General features: G+C 50.8%; 2 protein-coding genes across 5 annotated transcripts in view; both read left to right on the top strand.

Annotated features, from left to right (window-relative positions):
* Window positions 1–3,352: 3,352 nt before the first annotated feature.
* Window positions 3,353–8,562, top strand: ERAL1 (Era like 12S mitochondrial rRNA chaperone 1). Its single transcript, XM_063174248.1, has 11 exons — window positions 3,353–3,509; window positions 3,669–3,944; window positions 4,056–4,183; window positions 4,257–4,334; window positions 4,469–4,515; window positions 4,863–4,924; window positions 5,312–5,424; window positions 5,847–6,224; window positions 6,613–6,762; window positions 7,007–7,087; window positions 7,300–8,562. Exons 1-11 carry the CDS (start codon window positions 3,353–3,355, stop codon window positions 7,420–7,422), a joined length of 1,593 nt encoding a protein of 530 aa, XP_063030318.1. The 3' UTR covers window positions 7,423–8,562.
* A 1,533-nt stretch (window positions 8,563–10,095) lies between these two features.
* The window catches only part of FAM222B (family with sequence similarity 222 member B), a 36,230-nt gene continuing 25,284 nt past the window's right edge, over window positions 10,096–21,041 (top strand). Inside the window, exon 1 of one of the 4 annotated variants that reach the window (XM_063173691.1) lies at window positions 10,096–10,150. The gene's annotated coding sequence lies outside the window, so the exon portion shown is untranslated. Of the gene's footprint in view, window positions 10,151–10,718; window positions 10,912–21,041 lie in introns of those variants that run through there. The other 3 variants (XM_063173695.1, XM_063173692.1, XM_063173696.1) reach the window with 3 other exon arrangements.

Below are 21,041 nucleotides of genomic sequence, written 5' to 3'. Positions count from 1 at the left end.
CCCTGCAGATAGACAGGGTGGGGACAGCTCTGCAGCTCCCAGTGCCTCCTTATCTGGAGCCAGCCACGCTGTCCTGTCATGGCTGCTGGGAGGGCTGTGGCACTTGGGGGTCTCTGTGGCACCTGGGGGGTCCCACACCAGCTGTGGGGACACTCAGGTCCCCTCTGCCACTGTGGGGTACAAGGCCACAGGGCAGGGCTGCCCTCGGGTGCTGAGCAGGCAGCAGGGATGGCAGGCACTGCCAGCATGGGGACAATGCCATGGGGACAATGCCATGGGGACAATCCCTGGGACTCACCTGGAGCTGGCAGGGCTTGTGGGACTCAAGGACACTGCCTGTGTCACTGCTCTGCACACTGGGGTGCCTGTGCCACAGTCTGGGGACACTGCAGGCTCCAGGACTCCTCTGGGTCACAAAAGGGACCAAAACAGGAGGTCCCTTGCAGCCCTCAAGTCCCCACAGCCTCACGGCCTGGGACAGGCTCAGAGCAGGGCTGGACCCTGTGCCCCCTCCTGCCAGGGGCTGCCCAGGCCATGCTGCCCCTGTTTTCTGTCACCCAGAGGTGACAGAGGGTCCAGGGACACCTTGTGTGGCAGGGCAGGGTCCCTGATAGCCCGAGGCTGCTGCTTATCGGGACCCGCGGGAGCACAGGCAGGGGATTGTCATTATCACCTCCCCCCAGGCGAGTTCCAGGAATGCCAGCCTGGCCTGGCACAAACAGCCCGGCACAATGGCACAGCCCCGGCTGCAGGATGTGGCCCTGTGGGGACAGACAGGGCTGGGGGACACAAATGAGCGGGGTCATGCACAGGCAGGTGACACTCATGGTCAGGGGTGGAGCCGTTTGGGGACACGCGTGGTCAGGGGACAAGTGTGACCAGGGTCATGTGCAATGAGGGGACACAGCCCTCTTGGGGACACACGTGCTCAGGAGGGGCCCTTGGGGGGACACAGCTGTGGGTTACATCCCTCCAGGGGACACAGGTGGCCAGGGGAGGTGTCTCCCTAGCTGGGGGAGACGTCCCTCCAAGGGTCACATCCCCCTGGGAGAGGGAATGCGCTTCCAGGGTGTCCCTAAGGGCAGGAGGGCAAATCCTCTTTATGGGCACACACTGCTAGGGGTCATGTCCCTCAGGGCAGCAAATGTGGCACTACAGAGGTCACCCACCCCAGGGGACGCAGCTCCCTGCACCACGTGTACCCTGTACCTCACCTGAGGGTGCCTGGGTAGGGTGACCCCCACTCCCAGATGTCCCTGTGTCCCCCAGATGCCCCCCCTGCTCCCCATCCCCATGGGCTGCCACCCCACTCTGTCCAACCCCACTGTCCAGCAGCTGGGAACCAGTTTGCAGTGGGGAGCTCCCAGTTCAGGGTTCCACAGCAATGGGAATGGATAATCCCGGTGGCCACAGGAGGATGGGACATTTGTGGGGCCACCCTGAAGTGGAAGACACAGAGGGTGGCCCCTTGCAAGCCCCAAATCCCCCCATGGACAATGCCAGGCTGGGTGTGGGGAGCTGCTTGGGGCGGTGCTCCCCCGGGCATGAAGGGGTTAAGGGCCCCGTCCAGCTGTGCAGTGCAGATGTGAGATATGCAGATGAGGCAGAGCAGGTTTTATAAGGCGGGTGCAGACCCAGCACCCCACAAAGCCCCAGTGCCACCCCACAGGTAGGTGCCACCACCTGGGAGCCCCCCTGTCCTGCTCAGGGAGGGTGGACTGGGGGACAAATGTGGGGTTTGGGAACTTCTGTCCTGCTCTGGAGTGGGGTTATGGGATAAAAGGAGGGGTTAGGGGGCTGCTGTGGTGGGGAGGAAATTGGGAGCCCTCAATCCCACTCTGGGGAGCAGGACTGGGGGGCAAAGATGGGTTATGGGGGTCTTGGGGTGAGGGGACATTTGGGAACCTCTGCTCCTCTCCAGGGTGGTGGGAATGGGGTGACAAGGAGGGACTGGGGGGACACCTGGGCAGGGAAGTGCTGAGAACCTCTGTGCTGCTCTGGGGTGGTGGAACTGGGAGGGATGAGGAGCAGGTGGGGAGGTGCTGGGGCAGGAGGGGACGGGGCCGGGGGGACAGGAATGGATGAGGGTGACACCGGGGTGACAATGGGGTCCCTGAGCACGCCGTGTGTCCCTGCAGGCTCTGCTCTGCTCCCCACGCTGTCCCGGGCAGGATATCATCGTATACTGTAAGTTGGCTATGAGACACTACAGTATAGATGATGTACTCCCCGGGCTGCACCGACCGCCTCCCGCCACCGCCACCAGCGCCGGGACACGCCCGGGACACCGGGATGAGTGACACGGGCTGGGGGGACATCCCGGGCTGGGGGGGGGGACAGGATCCGGACTCAGCCGGGCACCCACGGCTGGCGGGGAAACCGTTACCATTACTGAGTTTAGTAATGGTAACGGTTCTGCCGACGGCCGGCAGCGCGGCACGGCACGGCATGGCACAGGATGGCACGGCATGGCACAGGATGGCACGGCATGGCACGGGATGGCACGGGATGGGATGGGATGGGATGGTAAGGACAAGTGATGGAGCCCTGGGGACGGGCACAGGACAATAAAGATTTGAGTTACAGAACAGTGGCTCCACTCTCCTTCCTCACCACATCCCCCCGCAGGCTCTGGGCCTGGTGGAACTGGGCACTGGGGTCACCGGGAGCACCGGGAGGGCACTGGTGACACTGGTGAAAGTGGGGTGACACTAGTGATTCTGAGGGGCACTGGTGACACGAGGAGCACTGGTGACACTGGAGGGCCACTGGGGGACCATTGAGGGCACAGGGGGGACACTGGTGACACCGGTGACACCGGGAGCACTGGTGATACTGGGGGAGCACTGGTGACACTGGGGGGGCACTGGTGACACTGGGAGCACTGATGACACTGGTGACACTGGGAGGGCACTTGTGACACTGGTGAAAGTGGGGGGACACTAGTGATTCTGGGGGGCACTGGTGGCACTGCTGACACGAGGAGCACTGGTGACACTGGAGGGACACTGGGGGACCATTGAGGGCACAGTGGGGACACTGGTGACACCGGTGACACCGGGAGCACTGGTGATACTGGGAGCACTGGTGACACCGGGAGCACTGGTGACATTGATGACACTGTGGAGGGGGCACTGAGGGCACAGAGGGGGCCCTGGTGACTCCGGTGACACCGGGCGCGCCGTGACCCCGCGGTGCCGCCCCCTGCACCCCGCGGTGCCGCCAGCAGGGGGCGCTCCCGGACCCCACCGCGCCCCGCCGGCTCTCGGCCGTTTCCATCCCATAATTCCCCGCGGCCCCGCGGCGCTCTGGCCCCGCTCTCGCGCTCTCTGTGCCCCCGCGCCGTTCGCCAATGGGCGGGGGCAGCGCTCCCCTTCCCGGCGTGCCCCGCGGCGCGCCAACATGGCGGCTCCCGTGGCCGCGGCCGCCGCCCGGGCCGCGCTCTGGGCCGCCGGTGCCGCCGCGGCGGGGCCGCTCGGGCCGCGAGCAGGTGCGCCGGGACCGCGGGGGTACTCTGGGGGCGGCTGGATGCGGGAGGTGTCGGGCGGGACGCCGAGGGGCCTTGTGGTGGGGTGAGCGCTGCCCGGGCGCTGCGTGTGGAGGGGGCGGCCTACGCGAGCTTGGTGTGTTTTAGGGATGTTCTTGGTACATTCGGTGTTTTCTTCCAGCTCGCCTCCCGGGGAGCCGCTGGAACGGGGGCGGCTCGGCGCTGGGGAGGATCCTGAGTGTTCCCAGCCGCTGCAGCAGGAGCAGCTCGGTGCTGATCGGGATCCCGGGAGTTCCCAGCCCCTGGAACGGGAGCGGCTCGGTGCTGGGTGGGATCCTGAATGTTCCCAGCCGCTGGAACGGGAGCAGCTCGGCCCTGGGCAGCCTCCTGGGCATCCCCGCCGAGGCCCCACCTGCCACTCTGGGCCAGCACCCGCCGCCCGTGGCCACCGACAAAGGTGAGTGGTGACAAAGGTGGGTGATGGCAGCTGCCGCCCCGCCCCAGGGCTGTCCTGTATCCTGACCCCCCGAGGGTTTGGCACCATCCGAGCTCCTCCTTTCCCCGGCAGAGGAGCAGAAACGCCTCCTGGAGCAGCGGCCCGACCAGCCCCCGCAGCCCAGGGTGCTGAGGATCGCCATCATCGGCGCCCCCAACGCCGGGAAATCCACGCTCTGCAACCAGCTCCTGGGCAGGAAGGTGAGGCTGGGGGGCAGCTCAGGCTGTTTCCTGGTTTTTTGGCTGTATAACATGTTTAATTGATTCCCTGCAGGTTTTCCCAGTCTCCAAGAAGGTTCACACCAGCCGCTGCAAGGCCCGGGGTGTCATCACACACGAGGACACGCAGCTGGTGAGTCCTGGGGACCAAGGGCAGCATTTGCTCATCTGTGTCCCCTGGGATCGCCTCTCACTGCACAAATATGGGGTTTTGCCCTGAGCTCTCACTGCTGGCAAGCTTGAAACTTTTGTTTTTCCTTTTGCTAGATCATTCTGGACACGCCTGGCCTCACAAATCCCTTAAAAGCCAAAAGGTACCACCAATGAGCTGGGGAGGGGGGTGTGTGCTGCCTAGCAAAATAAAACAGGAATGTGATTTTCAGTGTGCAAAGTTTGTAAAACAGGAGTGAGCTGAATGCATATTTTAGCCTTATTTTGCTTTCCAATAATTTTTCCTGTTGCAATTTCAGTAGCACACAGAGCCTGTGATGTCCTTTGAGCCTTTTTGTGTGTGGTTCCATGTAGCTGCACATGGCAAGGGATGTCACAACCCCTAAAGCAGCTGAAATGGGGGAAAACACTGGTTTCCCCCTAGTTTGAGAGGGAGGAAGACAATTACAATGAAGTGTGTTTAGTTTATTCATTTGAATTTGTGTTTCAGGCATAATTTAGATGAAGCCATGCTGACAGACCCATGGGACAGCATGAAACACGCAGATTTAGGTTGGTTTTCAACTCTTTTTGCATCAAACCAAATCCTTTTTTGGCACACAAGTTCCCAGCTGTGGTGTCTGGGTGTTTGATGGCAAAGGGAGTGTGAACAGGGAAGGAAGGGCAGAGAAAAGATCTGGAATATTGAGCTGAGGAGGGGATAAGAACTGCCTGGTGCCAAGGGGAGGCGCTTTGGGTTCATAATTGGGCTTGGATGTTGAGATTTAGCACGTGTGGTGTCATTAGGGTGACTTGGGTAAGCTGCATTTTTAGTGTTTTCAATAAAATCCTTCTTTTTGTGCCCCTCCTGAGGAGGGGAATGACCACAGACTGTAAAGTTGCACGTGAACATTCTGGAAAACGTGGACTCATCCTCTTTCCCTCCCTCTTTCCTGGCAGTCCTGGTTCTGGTGGATGTGTCAGATCACTGGACAAGGAACTCTCTGAGCAAGGAGGTGCTCAGGTGCCTGTCTCAGTTCCCCCACATCCCCAGTGTGCTGGTCCTGAACAAGGTAAACCCTGCTTGTTCTTCTTCAGGCACCACCTGGCTCAGCACTGATGGGTTTTGGGTCCCTGGTGTGTTAAAGGACATTCCAGAGTATTGAGGGGTGTGTGTACCCATTAAAAAGCAGAATCATCCCTGAATTTGTGCTGCTGTCTGGGGTTTAAATCCATCTGGGAAGAGGAGCCAGGTGAGCCAGGGAAATCTCAGGTTCTCAGTGCTTGGACAAACTGTGCTGGCACAAAACTGTGCCAGTTTTGGCCTCTGTCTGGTCACAAAACTGCCCTGTCCTGCAGCAGCTGCTTCCCTGGCTGGTTTCCTGTGGCTCCTTCAGATCCAGGGCCCAGGTGCCCACCTCATTTGGGATAAATCTTCTTTAGGATAAATAATTTTCTCTTTAGGACAAATAATTTTCTCTCTCTCTGCTTTCAGGTGGATGTACTAAAGAAGAAATTTCTCCTGCTGGAAATAGCAACTGACCTGACAGAGGGGATTGTAAATGGAAAGAAACTGGAAGTGAAATCTTCACCTAAACAGGATTCTCGTTCTTCAGTAAAGGTTCCCCTTCATCCCACTCAGGCTTCTCCAGCTGAGAGCAAAGTGCCAGGGTCTCCCTTTGGGCAGGAGAGGAATCAGGAGGCCCAGGAGGGCTCTGGTTTGGACAGGAGCAGTGATGCTGGGGCTGCTGGCACAGGGGAAGGGCCACAGCACCGTGGAGTCAGGGGTCTGAAGGACATGAAAGGCTGGCCACACTTCCAGGAGATCTTCATGCTGGCAGCTCTGCGTGGGGAGGAGGTGGATACACTCAAGGTAACTCCAGTCTGAGTTGTGTCACAGCTGGGACTGGGGTGGGAGCCTCAGCTTCTGTTCCTGGCCTGGGATGGGGGAAAATGTCACATGTCAACGTGGGATGTGTCCCTGCTGCACCTGCAGGGTTTTCTGTACAAAACTCTCACCTGGGGCTCTCCAAGCAGCAGCTTGGAGCAACAAGGGTCCACCCAGTGCTGTCTGTGAGCTCCGGGGCTTCTGTGTGACACACACAGCCCTAGGGAGGGATGTCACAGCTTCCCTTCCTCCTGCCCCTGCTCAAAACCCCAAACCACTGCCCCAGTGCCAGGCCAGCAGCAGTGCCCTCCCTGCAGGGGCAGCTCAGGGGTGGTGGCACCGCGTGGGTGACACCGGGGTGCTGTGCCCACAGAGGTACCTCCTGATGCAAGCCAAGCCAGGCCCCTGGGAGTTCCACAGCGAGGTCCTGACCAGCCAGTCACCCCAGGAGATCTGTGATAACATCATCAGGGAGAAGCTCCTGGAGTACCTGCCCCTGGAAGTGCCTTATGGAGTGACTCAGGTGGGAATGTGCCCAGGCAGACTCGGCCATGAGCTGTTTTATTGGGAATTTTGGGCTGTGTGATGAGAATCCCTTTGTTTGGATTCTGCCAGGCCCTGTGGGGTGACTCAGTACTTGTAGGTGTGCTCTAAGACCCTTTCTGTGCGTGAAGGGGCCCCCTTTGTGTGCTGGAGTGTCCAAGGGAGGGGTGCTGGGGTCTCCTGAGGGTTTTCCAGGGTTGCTGAGTGCTCCATTGCTGTGGCAGGTGACACACGTGTGGGAGGAAGGAGAATGTGGGGAGCTCCTCATCGTGCAGAGCCTCCTGGTGCCCAGGGAGTCTCACAAGGTGAGTGAAGGAAGGAAGATGGGGTGCTGGGGAGGGTGAAGGGAGGTTCCCCAAATCCATCCTTGCTGTGCTCCCCTCTCCCTCTCCTTTGTACCCAGTACTGGCCAACTGTGTTGCCTCAGGGTTTAGTGCTGGAATCTCCCTCGTTGTTTCTGTGGCTGCACCGTGGTCCTGGGTGAGTTTGGTGATGTTCTCTCTGGGTTTTAACACAGAGGATGTTGATTGGAAGAGGAGGAAAGGTCATCAGCAGGATTGCTCAGGAGGCTGGCCAGGACCTGATGAATGCTTTCCTGTGTGAGGTGCGCCTGAAGCTCAAGGTGGAGGTGAAGGGCTGAGCACCTGGTGTGTTTTAACAGCCCTTGAACTCTCTGATCATGTGGAGAAACCAGTCCTGGGGGTGTTCTGGCACCTTTGTTGAATCCAGAAATAGAGGATGATGGAGTTACTACCATGGGCTGAAGTGAATATGTTGTTCTTTGGGGGAACAGCCCAAACTGAAATAAAATCTCCAGACTTCCTATGGCATCTGGCCTGGGGACAGACACTGGAGAATCAGCTGCACCCATGATTCTGGTGCTGCATTCCCAGAGCTGCCCCCACTTCTTTTGGGCTGTGTCTCATGTCCTTGCTCTCAGGGGTTTGTACGTGGGACTTCAGGAGCATCTCCTGCCTTGGAGCAAACAAAGGGTGGCAGTGAGGCATTGTCAGCACATGTTTGCAATCCCTTCTGAAGGCTGAATTGTGGTCACACAGGGGGATGAGGCCACCCCAGCCCAGCTGATGGTCTTGTGTTGACTTTCCTCCCTGCCCTGATGAAGCTGGTGGGTGCAGGGAGTTGGTTTTGGGAGTTTGCTGGCAGCTGGAACATCTGTAATGCCTGGCTGGCTTGTCTTCATGTAAAACCAGCATGGACCCACTCTTTAGGAGTTCAAGTAGTTTATTCTATCACTTACTTCCAAGTCTTCACTCTTTGCACCAGGGTCACAGATAGAAACACAGCAGCTGTTGCAGCTAAAGAAAGCCCCAAAGTGGGAAGAGTAGCAGGTTCTGCAGCTCAGGTGTAACAGAGAGCACCTGGCACCACATGTGTGTCCCTGGGCCTGGTGTTTGGGGCTTGTTTTATCCCTTTGTCAGGTGTTTGGAGCACTGGCAGAAATCCTTCCTGCCAGAAATCCAGGTAATCCAGTTCTAAATTAACATCCCTGAGGGAAGAAAACCCCAACAGGGAAGAGATTGGGAAGGGTCTGGAACCCAAACCTGCTCAGTCTCTGTCCCTCTCTGGAGCAGTGTGAAAGAGATGTTTTAGCCTTCTGCTGAAGAATTCTATCTGGAATGTGAGATAACTGAAAACTGGGTTGGGAACCCTGCACAGAGTGTCTGTCCTTGTTCCCCAGGAGCAGGGGGTGCTGTGCTCCCTTCAATGCTGCTGTCCAACTTTTGTATTTCCCTTGCAATAAAATGAGGTCCCAGCACAAGTGATTGTTCTCTCCTTTATTCCTCGCTGGCAGCCTGACCTCACAGCCACCACCTTCCCTCTGGTTTATTCCAGCTCAAACCAGGGCACTTTGATGACATTCCTCCTTCCCAGCTGAGCTTAGATCCCGTTTTCTGAGCTGAGGCTTGTGAAGGTTGCACCTTGTGGGGGAAAGAGCTGGGCAGGCAGGGTTGGAGGGGTCTCATGGCATGGGGCACAAGGGGAAGGTGTCCCCTCTGTGTGGCCGTGTCAGGATCACCCTGTGCTGCCCCAGAGCTTCATCCCACGCTGCTTCCAGGGATGGAGCCGAGTGCCCACAGCAACAGCCACCCCTGGGGACAGAGGAAATGCTGTTGGCATGGCAAGGGGTGAGTGTCACCTTCCTGAGCTGCAGCTCCTTAAAGAGCTTTGAGAATTAGGTTAATTATCCCATTGCAAGCCCATCTCAGGGGTGCAAATCCTCACTTCCCTGTGGGGAACAAACTTCCCCAAGGGCTGACCCCAGCTGTGGGGGAAGGTGTCTGTCGAGACCTCGGTGTGGGCAACACCGGAGCTGTGGCAGAGCCACCTCTGTGTCCCCTTCCTGGCCCACCTGCAACCCCCTGTCCCCTCCCTGCCACGTTCCTTCATGTCCTCCCTGTGGCCCTGCCATGTCCCTCCCTGTTCCCCAAATGTCCCCTTCACATCCTCCCTGTGCTCCCACCATGTCCCCCAGTGTGTGCCCGCCGTGTCCCTTCCCTCATGCCCCCCAATGTCCCTCCAGTGTCCCCCAGTGTGTCCCTGCCATGTCCCCCCTCGTACACCTCAATGTCCCCCAGTGTGTCCCCGCCGTGTCCCTTCCCTCATGCCCCCCAATGTCTCCCCAGTGTGTCCCTGCCGTGTCCCCCCAGTATCCCCCAGTGTGCCACTCCTACTGTCCCCCCATGTCCCCCAGTGTGTCCCTACCGTGTCCCCCCCTCATACCCTTTTAGGTCCCCCAGTGTGTTCCTGCTGTGTCCCTCCCTCATACCCCCCAATGTCCCCCCAGTGTGTTCCTGCCGTGTCCCTCCCTCGTACCCCCCAATGTCCCCCCAGTGTCCCCCAGTGTGTTCCTGCCGTGTCCCTCCCTCGTACCCCCCAATGTCCCCCCAGTGTCCCCCAGTGTGTTCCTGCCGTGTCCCTCCCTCGTACCCCCCAATGTCCCCCCAGTGTCCCCCAGTGTGTTCCTGCCGTGTCCCTCCCTCACATCCCCCAATGTCCCCCCAGTGGCCCCCAGTGTGTCCCTGCCGTGTCCCTCCCTCATACCCCGTAATGTCCCCCAGTGTGTCCCCCCCAGTGTGTCCCCCCGATGTCCCCGCTGTTCCCTGCAGTCCCCCCGGTTACCGACAGGGGGCGGCGCGGCGCTGCCCCCCCCATTTCCCCCCCTCCCCTCCCTCGCTCCCGTGGCCGCGGGGCCGCGCGTGCGCGGGGCGGGGCGGGCGGCGCGCGGGCCGCGCGTGCGCGGGGGCGGCTGCGCAGCCAGCACGGCCGGGGCGGGCGGCGGCGGCGGCGGCGGGGCCGGGCGGGCACAGCGGCGGCGGCGCCATGAGGCCCGGGCAGGGGCACCGAGAGTAAGTGCGGCACACGGCGGGAGCGAGCGCGCGGCCCCACCGGCACCTCCTCCTCATCATCACCATCATCGTCCCCCTACTCACAGCGCGGCGGGACCGCCGCGGTTCATACCCCCCCCCCCCCCACCCCACCATTGTCCTTCCCGGGTGTCCCCTCCCCCCGGCCGCTGGGGCAGCCCCGGTGTGCCGACCCGCCCCCTGTCGCGACACACGCCGCCTGTCGCGACAGTCGCTCCCAGCCCGCCTCGCCGGGCTCTCCCCCGCTCAGCGCGGAGCTCCCAGGCCCCCCGGTAGCCCCGGCGCCCTCGTTACCTGTCCCCAGTACCGCGCACACGGCCCCGGATCGCGATAGTGCGGCAGCTATCGCGACAGAAGGGCCGTCAGGGGGAAGGGGGGATTGCGGTCGCAGTGCGAGCACATCCTTTGTGTGATTCTTTCCCAAGAAGTGTCTTTTCGCGAGAGACTCGCGGGCTGGTTTGGGCTGGAAGGGACCTCCCAGCCCATCTCTGCCACGGGCAGGGAACAGGTATCGCCAATAAATCATCCGCCGCTTTTATTCCCCACCAACCCATTTTCAAGTGTCTGAAGAAGAAGGAGAAGAAGAAGAAGAAGAAAACTGCAGAGCTGGACTCCAGTTCTCAGTGCACTCGTGCAGCAGCAAAGTGCTGAGATGGTTTTGGTTCTGCAGCGTGTGAAATGAATCTCCCCGACCAACACCTGCGAGGGCTCAGACGTCTCTCACCCTCCCCTGGTAGCTCTAGGTACAAGTTTAGGATAAATCACACATGCAGGTTGATAAGTTCAACCAGAATTTGTTCTGCTCGCTTCTCCCTACAGTCCTTTATTTCTCCCTAGTCGCATTCTCAAGAAAATGCAAGTTTTTCTGGAAAACTTTTTTTGCAGCGATACTTTTTTTCCTCCTTATTGCACAAACCCGGTTCTTTGTTGCTCTGGTCGCTGCGAGAGAGGAGGGAGCTGGGAGCTCTCAGGAGATAAGGTTGGGTTCCTAAGTGATGTCATTTGTGCTGGAGCAACGGTGGTGACTTTGTGATGGAATAAATCCTCCTGGACGTGTTGGGGCTGTGTGATTGTGTGTGTGTGTGTGCACTGTGGAAACTTGGTCTGATTCAGCAGCCGGGCTGAGAAAATTCTGTGCTCCACAGGCAGTGAGGGAGTAGAGTGATGAGAGTTGCATTTTCCTTTCAGCCTCTTTATTTCTGGTCAGGGCTTTTTAAGAATTTGAGCTTGTTAAGAGTCTGTTCATTTAACAGTAGGGAAAGATGCTGTTCAAGGGTCTTACAGGTGTTGGAGGTGGGGAGAGCAGAGTTTTGCAGCCAGCAGCAGAGTGAAGGATTCAGGGAGAGCTTTTAGGGGGGTCTGGTGTCCTGTAAAGCCAGTCCAGAGGGTCTGGAAACTTGGAGGGGAAAAGCAGTGATAACAGAAAGCAAGCTTAAAGCAAATGCATTCACTATTAATTTTCAGCAGAGGAATGCTTGGATCAAAAGCGAGTAAGAGTCAGAGGGTAAGGTTTGCAATTAACACAGGATCTAAGCTTTCATGGAGAAATGCTTCCATAAAAGAAAGGCTATTTGTTTTCCAAATGATATTTACACGGGGTAGAATTTCTGAGGTGAAGAAATGAGAATTGCCCCTTGTCTGGGGGAGCACAGGTCGGGCAGGAGCTGGAAGAGGAGTTGATGAATTGGCTGTAATTCGCAGGCATCGCTTCAAATATTTTCAATATTTCTCAACTATTTTAAGAAGCTGTATTGAATTCCAGCCCAACCAGCCTGATAGTCTGGGGAGAGGAAGGATGAGTATTGCTGGAGCAAGAATTAAGCAAAAATAGATAAATCTGACATAATGGTTGACAAGGGAAAGCTGATTGCTGAAAGATGCTGGCATGCTCTGTTTTTGCATGCTTGGCATATATTCTGTTGTGTTACATGGCTTTTGAAGTGTAAAAAAAAAAAAAAAGGAAAGAAATCTCATTTTGTGCTGAGATAAAAGAAAAAGCAGGTGCTTAAATTCTGTTAAGGATCAGCTTTGATTCTGACATGAAGTAGTGACCTCTCTTGCATTTACCCCCCTGTCATTTTGTGAACTTCTCAATTGAATAAATAATTCACTTAGCACCAAATAAATGCCATTTAATAAGATGGTATTTTTGATCCCCCTTTTCACTTCACATTGCAAACAGTTTCACACGTTTTCAGCTTGAGCACAGCCTGGGGTGCTATTTCTGTTAATAGCATTAAAAATATGTTGGAGAATGTCCACATAGTATTGTTTTTTCTCTTTTTCAAATGTGAAATTAAGGAACCGTTGTGTTCTCTGCAGCTTGGATATTTGCCTTCATTTAAGCCTTATTTGTATTTGTTTCAAGTTGTCCTCTGATAGATAAGCTTTTGTATCTGTGCTTGCTTCTGGGAATTGTTGCCAGATCAAGAGAAGTGAGGATTTTTGTCAAGGACTGAAGTATCTATCTCTATTTCCCAGAAGCTGATACAATGTGCAGGAGCCTCAGCTTGCTGAAATGCCTGGATGTGGGATAGAAACTTTTATCAGTGCTTCCAGTGCAGTATTTTACTTTTTCACATTGGTTTGTCCATTCATTTTTCACTCTTCTTCATTTTTGACCATGACTTGTTACTGGCCAGCACACAGAGATGGGGAGAGGAGGAAATAGAAAGTTTTGAGTTTTGCCCTGGCTTGCCTCACCCCAAAAACCTCCATCACCAAAACCTTTTATATCTTGTATACTCCTGGCTCACTCATCTTTGGTGAGGCAACAGTGAGAGGAGAGTCACAGATTTATGAAGTGACTTGCAGGGTTCTGGGATTTATGGAGTTGCTAAATGCACCAGCCAGGACATAGCCACGGATTTGTTTGAGTTATTTAACAGATGATCAGCACTTTTAAATAATTGCTTTAAGAACATGCAGTTCACTGAAATGCTACACCCAGCAGGTGAGTAACAGGTCACTGTGTTGTGTAGTAGTGTACTCATTCTTCAGAGGCTGGTTTTGGGGTAAGATTCCCCTGAGAATGAGTAAAAGTTTCACAGTTTTCTTCATCTGTAATGAGTCTATCACCCCACCCTTTCCAATTTTCAGCATTGGAGATGTTTAAACAATTTAAAACGTTCTCAAACTAGGAAGTGAAGTGAGTAATTGAATTTTTTATTCCTTGTGTGGTATGCCACATTCCCATTTTCCCATTGTATTTTGTGACTCTTGTTGAAATCTTTTACCACATAGATCTTGGAACATTTTATTCTTTTAATTACAGATTGTTACTTTGACTGTGAATGCTAAAATGAGTTTGTCACATCATTAATCTTTCTACTTTCAAGGAAAAAAAAGCTTTCCAAATACCGATTGAGGAACAGAGCTCCTGAACAGGCATTCTGCTGGCTGACATCCAGAAAAGTTGTTCTGAACTTTACCCAAAGATATTTTTCCAAGGGGTTGTAATCTTTCAAAAGCTGATTTTACTGTCCAAGCAGGGCATAGCTTGTCCTACACCAGGAGCTGACAGAGACCTCTGTGTTCATCTGCTGCTGGTTCCTGGGTTTTTAGTAATTTGATTTAAATGAACACTTAAAAAGCCAGCAGCTGTAGCTCATGGCTGATCCAACCTCATAGATCCTGTAGGAAATTAGGAAAAGTTCCCTTTTCCTTATTTCAGCACATTCTGTCTGGGTGTCCCTCCACACCTCCCCACTCATTTTGTATTTGTTCTGTGTTTGCTATAATTATTCCCCCATTGTGCTTCAGAATTATTCTTGGTTTATGTATTCCCATTGCTTAACTTGTTTATGCTGTGTGCGTGAGGATTAATCCAAGTTTCCAGGGTTTATGAGGAAAATGGTGATATTTCATTCTTGGAAGAATTTCTCAGGAATGCAGTTTGGCTGCAGCGTGGATTTGGTAGGCAATAGTGGGGGTGTAACTCTGGGGGATGAAAACTGGGGAAGATTTTTCATGTGAGTTCCCGAGTCCCGTGCAGGGATTCTGGAGTGCCTGGAATGTGTGGAGCGCTGGGTTGTTGATGTATTTAGAGATAAGTGAACTGTTCCAGGCTTTTAAATAGATGCATTGATGGGTGTACTAGGGGGAAATGTTTTAGAAAACAGGTTCTGTGTAAAAGCAACACTTCTGAGACAAACCTTTAAGTAAATTCTGCTGAATTAGTTGACAAATCCTGCCTGCAGCAGGTGTGGGTCCTGTAGGATGTTCAGTGGGCAAGGAGTGCTAACATTTAATTTCTTACGGTGTCTGTAGTAAAGGTGATGCAGAAAAGGTGAACCGTGAAAGTGCAGCTATTTTTAGTTTTAAAGAAAAAAAAAAAGCAGCAGTCAGAAAATGATCTACTAAGTGATACATTGCTGACGTCTGTGGTGCAGCCAACCCAATTAAGGTGCCATATATTGTTTCCAGCAGGGTTCTGATTGTTTCTAATTTGGGAACCACGCGAGAGCAATGGAAATAGGTGAAACGCCGTGCTCTGCTCTGCAGAGTGATCTAGCATCCAGTTTCTCTGTCATTTCCCTCCTCATACTGGGACAATCTCCCTGGCCTGGCTGAGGTGGGAGCCAGACATGAAAAAAAAAAAAAAATAAAATGCTCCTGCATGTTTTTGTTGGTAAAATATCCCATAAGTCAGTGTTGAGCACTGTGGATTATTTTCTCATTTCCTGGCCCCAGCACATCCTTTGCTGTATCCTGCTGTCCCTCTCCTTGCCTTCATGCTGTTAAACTTGGAGTGTGCATGTTGGAGGATGTGTGTCTCACAGTCCTGCCCTTTCCTGTGCCTGTCCCTTGCCACTCATTTTGTTCCTCTCTGTGGACAGTTGCTGCATGGAAAACACTTCAAAAAATACTGTAAGGTGACTGTCTTGAGCCAATACCACATATATCTATTTATATATGTATAGATCTACTTTAAATTCTGTTGGAAGGAAATCTTTGTATGAACCTTTTTCAAAAAATTATGCAGATGCTCCCACTCTCCAGAGTAAACTTCCTCCTCTGCTTATCTTTTTTTAAACCTGGAATGAAAAACAGCTTGTCTTCTTAACATCTGGAAAAGGGAGCCCTTCATGCCTACTTTATATTCTCTTATCCAGCATTGTTCTTCATTCATCCTTCTGTTCTGGCACTGGTTTTCTTAATTTGTTGTCTTCTAAGCTGGAGGAATGTCATGTGCTTTGGCTTTGTTGTGGACAGGGAAAATTAGGGATTTGCTTGCCCTTCACTTCCAGCTCATCAGCGTGTTCTGATTCTGGGTTGGTTTTTATTTTCTTCAGCTACAGCAAAGCCCTCAGCTTTTGCCTGGAATGGGTGGTGTGTTCCTGGAGCTGGTAATTCGTGCATCCCTTGACTTTAAATTGTTCACAGCTCTGCTGAGCATTTGTGAATGAGTGTGGAGGAAAATCAATATATGAAAAAGCCAGAGTAGGGGAGGGAAAGCAGCTCTTGCAGCACCTTTTCCTGGTCACACCATTGCCTGATTTAGTTTTTGTGTCTGCGAACTCTTTAGTGTTTAAATTTAGAAATGGATTGTTTTGGAACAAGTCAGTTTTAAGATCGTTTCCAGGAGATTTGTGTGTAATTTAATCCCATTCAGGTTTGCTGCTCTCTGATCTGCTTGTTCTGCAAGACTTCGGGTTCTCTATTTCCCTGTGCCTCTCCCCCTGTATTCTGCAAATCTGTTGGGGCTTTTTCCAGTCAAAACTGCAGCAGCATTTATGAATCCATTTATACCTTTTCTGTTCCCTGTTTCTGTTCATTGACAAAGTGGTGTTTCTTGTAATAACCTGGAGTTATTATTATTATTATTATTATTATTATTATATTTATTACTCCTACAGTGAAGTAGTAACTTCATTGTCTCTGAAGGATCTCATTAGTGATTATTATTCAAATACTCTAGAAATTGAATGTGTGTACTTTAAAAATTAGCCTGAATAATATATTTAGTATTTCTGCTGTATATTCTCTTATGTTTACTATTAATTTCCAACACTGCTTAGTTTAATATTTCAGGGCATCTTTTTACTTAGAGCTTATCAATGAAGAGTGAAGTTGCTGATGAAGAATAAAAAAATTGCTTCTCAGAATGTGACAGTCCAACATAACATCTCAACTACTTGAATTTGAGACAGGAAAGAATTAAGATTTTTCCATACTTCCATCTAGTGTGCATGAGGGAAATTGCATCCAGGGCTAAAATCCCAGCCTAGCAGTTCCAGTTGGGCAAGGATCATCACCCACTGGTCTTTGTTAAGCAGTTACTGCTGATGAAGTGACAGGTTTGAGATCAGAGTATTTATGTGGTGGTACCTTTGTGATGTCCATAAAATGGTGACGTGTGAAGTTTGAGAAAAATCACCTTTCACCATGTGGTGTTCGTGCTCTCCTTCACTGTGTTCTGCTCTATTTACTTGTCACGCCGTGCTAGGATTTCAGCTGCTTGATTTATGAATTATTGCTATTGAAATAAAATTAAAGTGGCTGTTCAGTTATTTAAGAGCCAATTAAATCTGATTTTATTCTGATGTAACATTTCCAGTGAAAGGGCATAAAACGCAGTCTGTGGAGGAAAGTTAGATCTAAAAATGGTTAGTGTTTATTTTTTATAATCTGTCCTTTCAACAGCTTGACTTGGCAAATAAAATCCTTTGCAATCTCATAGCAATGACTGCAGATGTTAGAAGTTGCTGTGTATAAGAAAATAAAACAGATTTGGTGTTTTCAGTGATCCTGTATAAACCTTTAGCTGTGGCTGCTGGTTGGAGAATATATCCAGCCTGGGGAGAGGAATTTGCAAAGCTTTTGGAGAATATAATTTATTTACCAGCCTTTGGTGACTTTGAAAGGTAGAAACAAAGGGTCTTTTGGGACAGACCTTTCTCACTTCATGGGCTGTGCTGTCCTGAGGGATCAATGTTAGAATTAGTTGAGTTTCCAGTATCAGATTGTGCTAATTACTGCAAGGTCCCTGCTCACAGGGGACGCTCAGGACAAGATGCTTTGAGCCCAAGAACCTCATTCATGGGTCATGAGTGTTGTATTGGAGAGCCAAATTCACCCTTAAAAATCTGCTGGGGCATGGGCACTCTAAAAAACTGAAGTCACCACAAAATATCCTGCCAAGACTTGTAGTCCTGAATTTAAATAGCAATAAACACAGCAAGTGGAGAATGAGCAGGTACTTTTCATTACATATGGCAATTAAAATTGTGTCTCTTAGTAGTGGTGTTTCATACTAGGGGAAATGACAGTGCAAATCCCAGTTTTATTCTGACAGTTTCACACTGTACATGATATCTTCTGTGGGCATGGAGGGTGCTGGCTGAGCCTGTTTCAATATGAAGAGCCTGGCTTGCCTTATTTTTTTTTATTAAAAATAAATCATATTGATGTGGATGTAATTTTATTTGTGACTAGACAAGCCTGCACTAGCCAGCTCTCAGGTTTGTGGCGTCTGTCTCCAACAAGATCATAGATATGGAGAAAATGATTTATTTTAGTATCCAATGCTCAGATAAAACTCTGGTTTTGTGCAGATGGCACTGAAAGGATAACACAGAGCTCGGACAAATTTGTATAAACCACCATGTATTTCTACTAGAATCCAAATCTCCAGTACATCAGTAATATTGAGGTTTATATTTTTGTAACCTAGGGGTTTTTTTTGTATATATTAATTAATTGCTGAGTGTAGAGGTTGGTGGGGATGGTGTGCTCTGGTCTGGCTTCTCTGTGCATCTTGGAGGGTCCTTCCAGCTGCCCAGCCTGGCTCTTTGCAGAGCTGTTGGGAATTGTCTGGTTGATCTTGGAGAATGCTTTGGGGTTTTGGAATGGAAAGCGTGTAGAGATGTGAGGGTGCTCAGCTTTTTGGAGAGGGTTGGAGATGGCCCAGGTGTTAGGGAGGGACCTGCTCCTCCCTCAAAGGCTTTTATAAAACACTTTAGTAGAGCTCAATCAAATTCTGATAGCGGCACTAATTCTAAATAAGTGTTTGCTAAACAACGTTAATGGATTTAAAATGTTTTTAGGAATAGTTATTAGTCCTTCAGTCTCGTATGGTGAAGGGAGTTTTGTCTCGATGGGGGGCTGCCATTTTAATGCTTCCTGGCAGGAGGCCTATTTTGATCATGCAAATTAGGTTGGAAAAAGTAGGCTAAGCCATTAAAAAGTAGGGAGAGATCATGAAATTTTAAATTTTTAAGGTGACTGTTTTTCTAATTATTAACATTTTTTGTTATCATCATTCACATATGTCACTTCATTTCCCTTAATTCTCGTGTCCTCATCCCTTAACTCTGACAGCCTCAGTGCTGGTTGCTCTTGCATCCACCACTCCAAATGGAAGCCTCAGTCCATTGGCTATTTTATTCCCAGCAAGGTGCTTGGAAATATTGCCACGTGGTGTGTTTTGCTGTATAATTAGAAATGCAGATACGGTCTTTTTACTTGCACCCATGGTTAATTTTTTCCCTTTCCGTTAACATTAATAGGCACTGAAGGTTAAGCTTATGTAAATGCTGGATATTTGCAGGGTTCTTGTTGGCAATGGAATTCATTCTGAGAAGTGGGAAAGGGGCACATGGGTGAGATTTGGAGGCAGTGTCCAGAGAGGGCTGATCTCAGGTGGGAAGACACCAAGTTTTTCACCAGGATCTCATCAAGGTTTCATCTTCTTTACCAGTTTCTGGGTAGAACAGGGTGACACAGCACTGATGGAACCCAGGGTCCCTCTGGGGTGTGGGGAAGAGCCCCCAGTTCCCTCCAGGAGCCCCATGGATCCTGCAGGAGCTCTGCAGCCCATTGCTCACATCCTGCTCCTCTGGGCAACGAGTGCGTCAGCAAAATAACTGCCTTGGTGCCCATGGGCTTGCAAGCTTCATTTAACCCTATTAATTTTTAATAGAAAATTAATATTAAGCCAGCATACTTGGAACATGGCTTTGCCTGTGCTCAGAAAGACCCTCAGCTGGTGTTTGCTTTGGAGTGTTGGATCCTGCAGGAGCAAGACCCTCCTGGAGCAGTTTGGGGCTAGGAGCAGAGGGATGCTGTCACCTTCAGCAGTTCCAGTGGCAGGGCCTTGTTGCACCTCATTGATCACAAATGTTGGTTGCATTTCAGATCTCTCTCTCCAAAAGGGGTGTTGGGTGTGCCATGCATGGATAAACTGAGAGGAACTGGGCATTTCCAGCTAAAAATGTGCAACAAATGTATTTGTGTCAGTTATCACTGCACTGACCCGGAGTCTGATGGGAAATGCCAACAGTTGGATATCAATTTTACAATTACTTCAGTAAATACTGATCTATGCAATTTAGGGGTGATGTTGTGCAAAAAATACCCCATATTTTTAATTGCCATTTTCAGCTTTGCTGCAGCTGATGTTCTGCAGCCTCCAGAACAGTAAACTCGAAACAGGAAGGTCGACTCTTGGAGCTGATGGTATCTTTGTCCTTAAGAGAGATTCTGGGAAAGCAAGCTGCATTCCTTAGCTCTTGCAACCCTTTTTAATTGTTTCTTCTCACAACCTTAGCCTGATCTTATCACCCTAGTAATTGTTGCATCATATTTGCTTTATTGTCCCTGCTGGGATGCCAGATAATTGCTTTATACCTTTTAATGGAAAGTGTTTGGGAAGTCTGTTACCTCTGGGACATAGATGAGCGGTGCTGCAACTATTGCAACAGTTGCATTTTTCCCATTTTTCTGAAGCTGGATGAGAATCCAGTAGGAGAAGGCTTGGATGACTGGCACCTTCTCTAGAATTGAGTAGCAGCCATAAAGTTACTTGGTGTTTTAAACCCCATCATAAAAGTAAATCCGCCAGCTCTGCTGTGCCTTGTGTTTGGGTATATCTTATCTGCGGGAATATTCAGCCAGACTTTCCTTTATGAAGTAGTATTGTAGGGTATTAATTATTCATAGTCAGTTTAATTCTTCTTTCTTGCATATTTAATTGTAATAGCATGCTGTATGTCACAGTGATTTCCCAGAAGAACTGTACACCAAAGGCAAACTATTCAGGTATATAGTCTTAAATACATCCGTGCTCTAATCTTTGTTGTTTAATTTTGGAGCAGAATGGGATATTATCAGATGTTTCTTGCAGGGAAACAATTATGCAAAATCATGATTTCGCTTAATCTTTTCAGCTGAAATTTTCAAGCTGAAATAGCCGGTTTGATTTCCACTGATGACGTTTGCGTTGTCTTGCTTATTTTATGAGGAAAAAATGCTTAATGGGAGGGAGGACGTGACTTTTGTTTTCTTCTCTGCAACGGGGGAGCCTTTATCAAAGACTTTGGAAGTGTCAATCGATTCCTTGCAGAAGATGAAGGAAGGGAATAAGATTTTTATTGAGTTTTTCCCAGTGATCAGAATAGCAATGCCAAATGCTTGTGTGATTAAGATTTTTTTTAAACTTTTTTTTTTTTTTAACGACTGAGATGGGCTCTTAGTGCTTGATGTGAGAAAATATTGGAGGCACAGGAACTGCAAATGCATTCACAATTTGATTTGCATTACCCTCCTTCCAGAGCTGTTTCTCGCTTGTGAGACACTTGGTAAAGCCGAATCCCTCGTGTTTGGAGAGCAGGATTGTTCTCGGAGATTTACTGTAGGAGTTTAAACTTCTGAAAAATCTGTTTACAATGTGTCTGAGCTGGAGCATAGAGGACACAGTAGAGACTGTTATCTGTTTACTGCTCAGATAAGGAGGTGGAATAGATTGCTGGCCTGTTTCTGAACTCTGCTTAATGAATGGTTGCTAGGCAAATTGCATCTCAATCAGCTTAATCCTCAAGATGTCATTTACAGGTCTGCTCTTTGTGAGGGCCAGAACCGTGCGCTTTCAAAC

This window comes from Melospiza melodia, chromosome 21, assembly GCF_035770615.1.
Source record: "Melospiza melodia melodia isolate bMelMel2 chromosome 21, bMelMel2.pri, whole genome shotgun sequence".
Taxonomy (NCBI): Eukaryota; Metazoa; Chordata; class Aves; order Passeriformes; family Passerellidae; genus Melospiza; species Melospiza melodia.
Note: the sequence above shows the minus strand (reverse complement) of the source record. Positions and strands in the feature narration are given on the sequence as shown.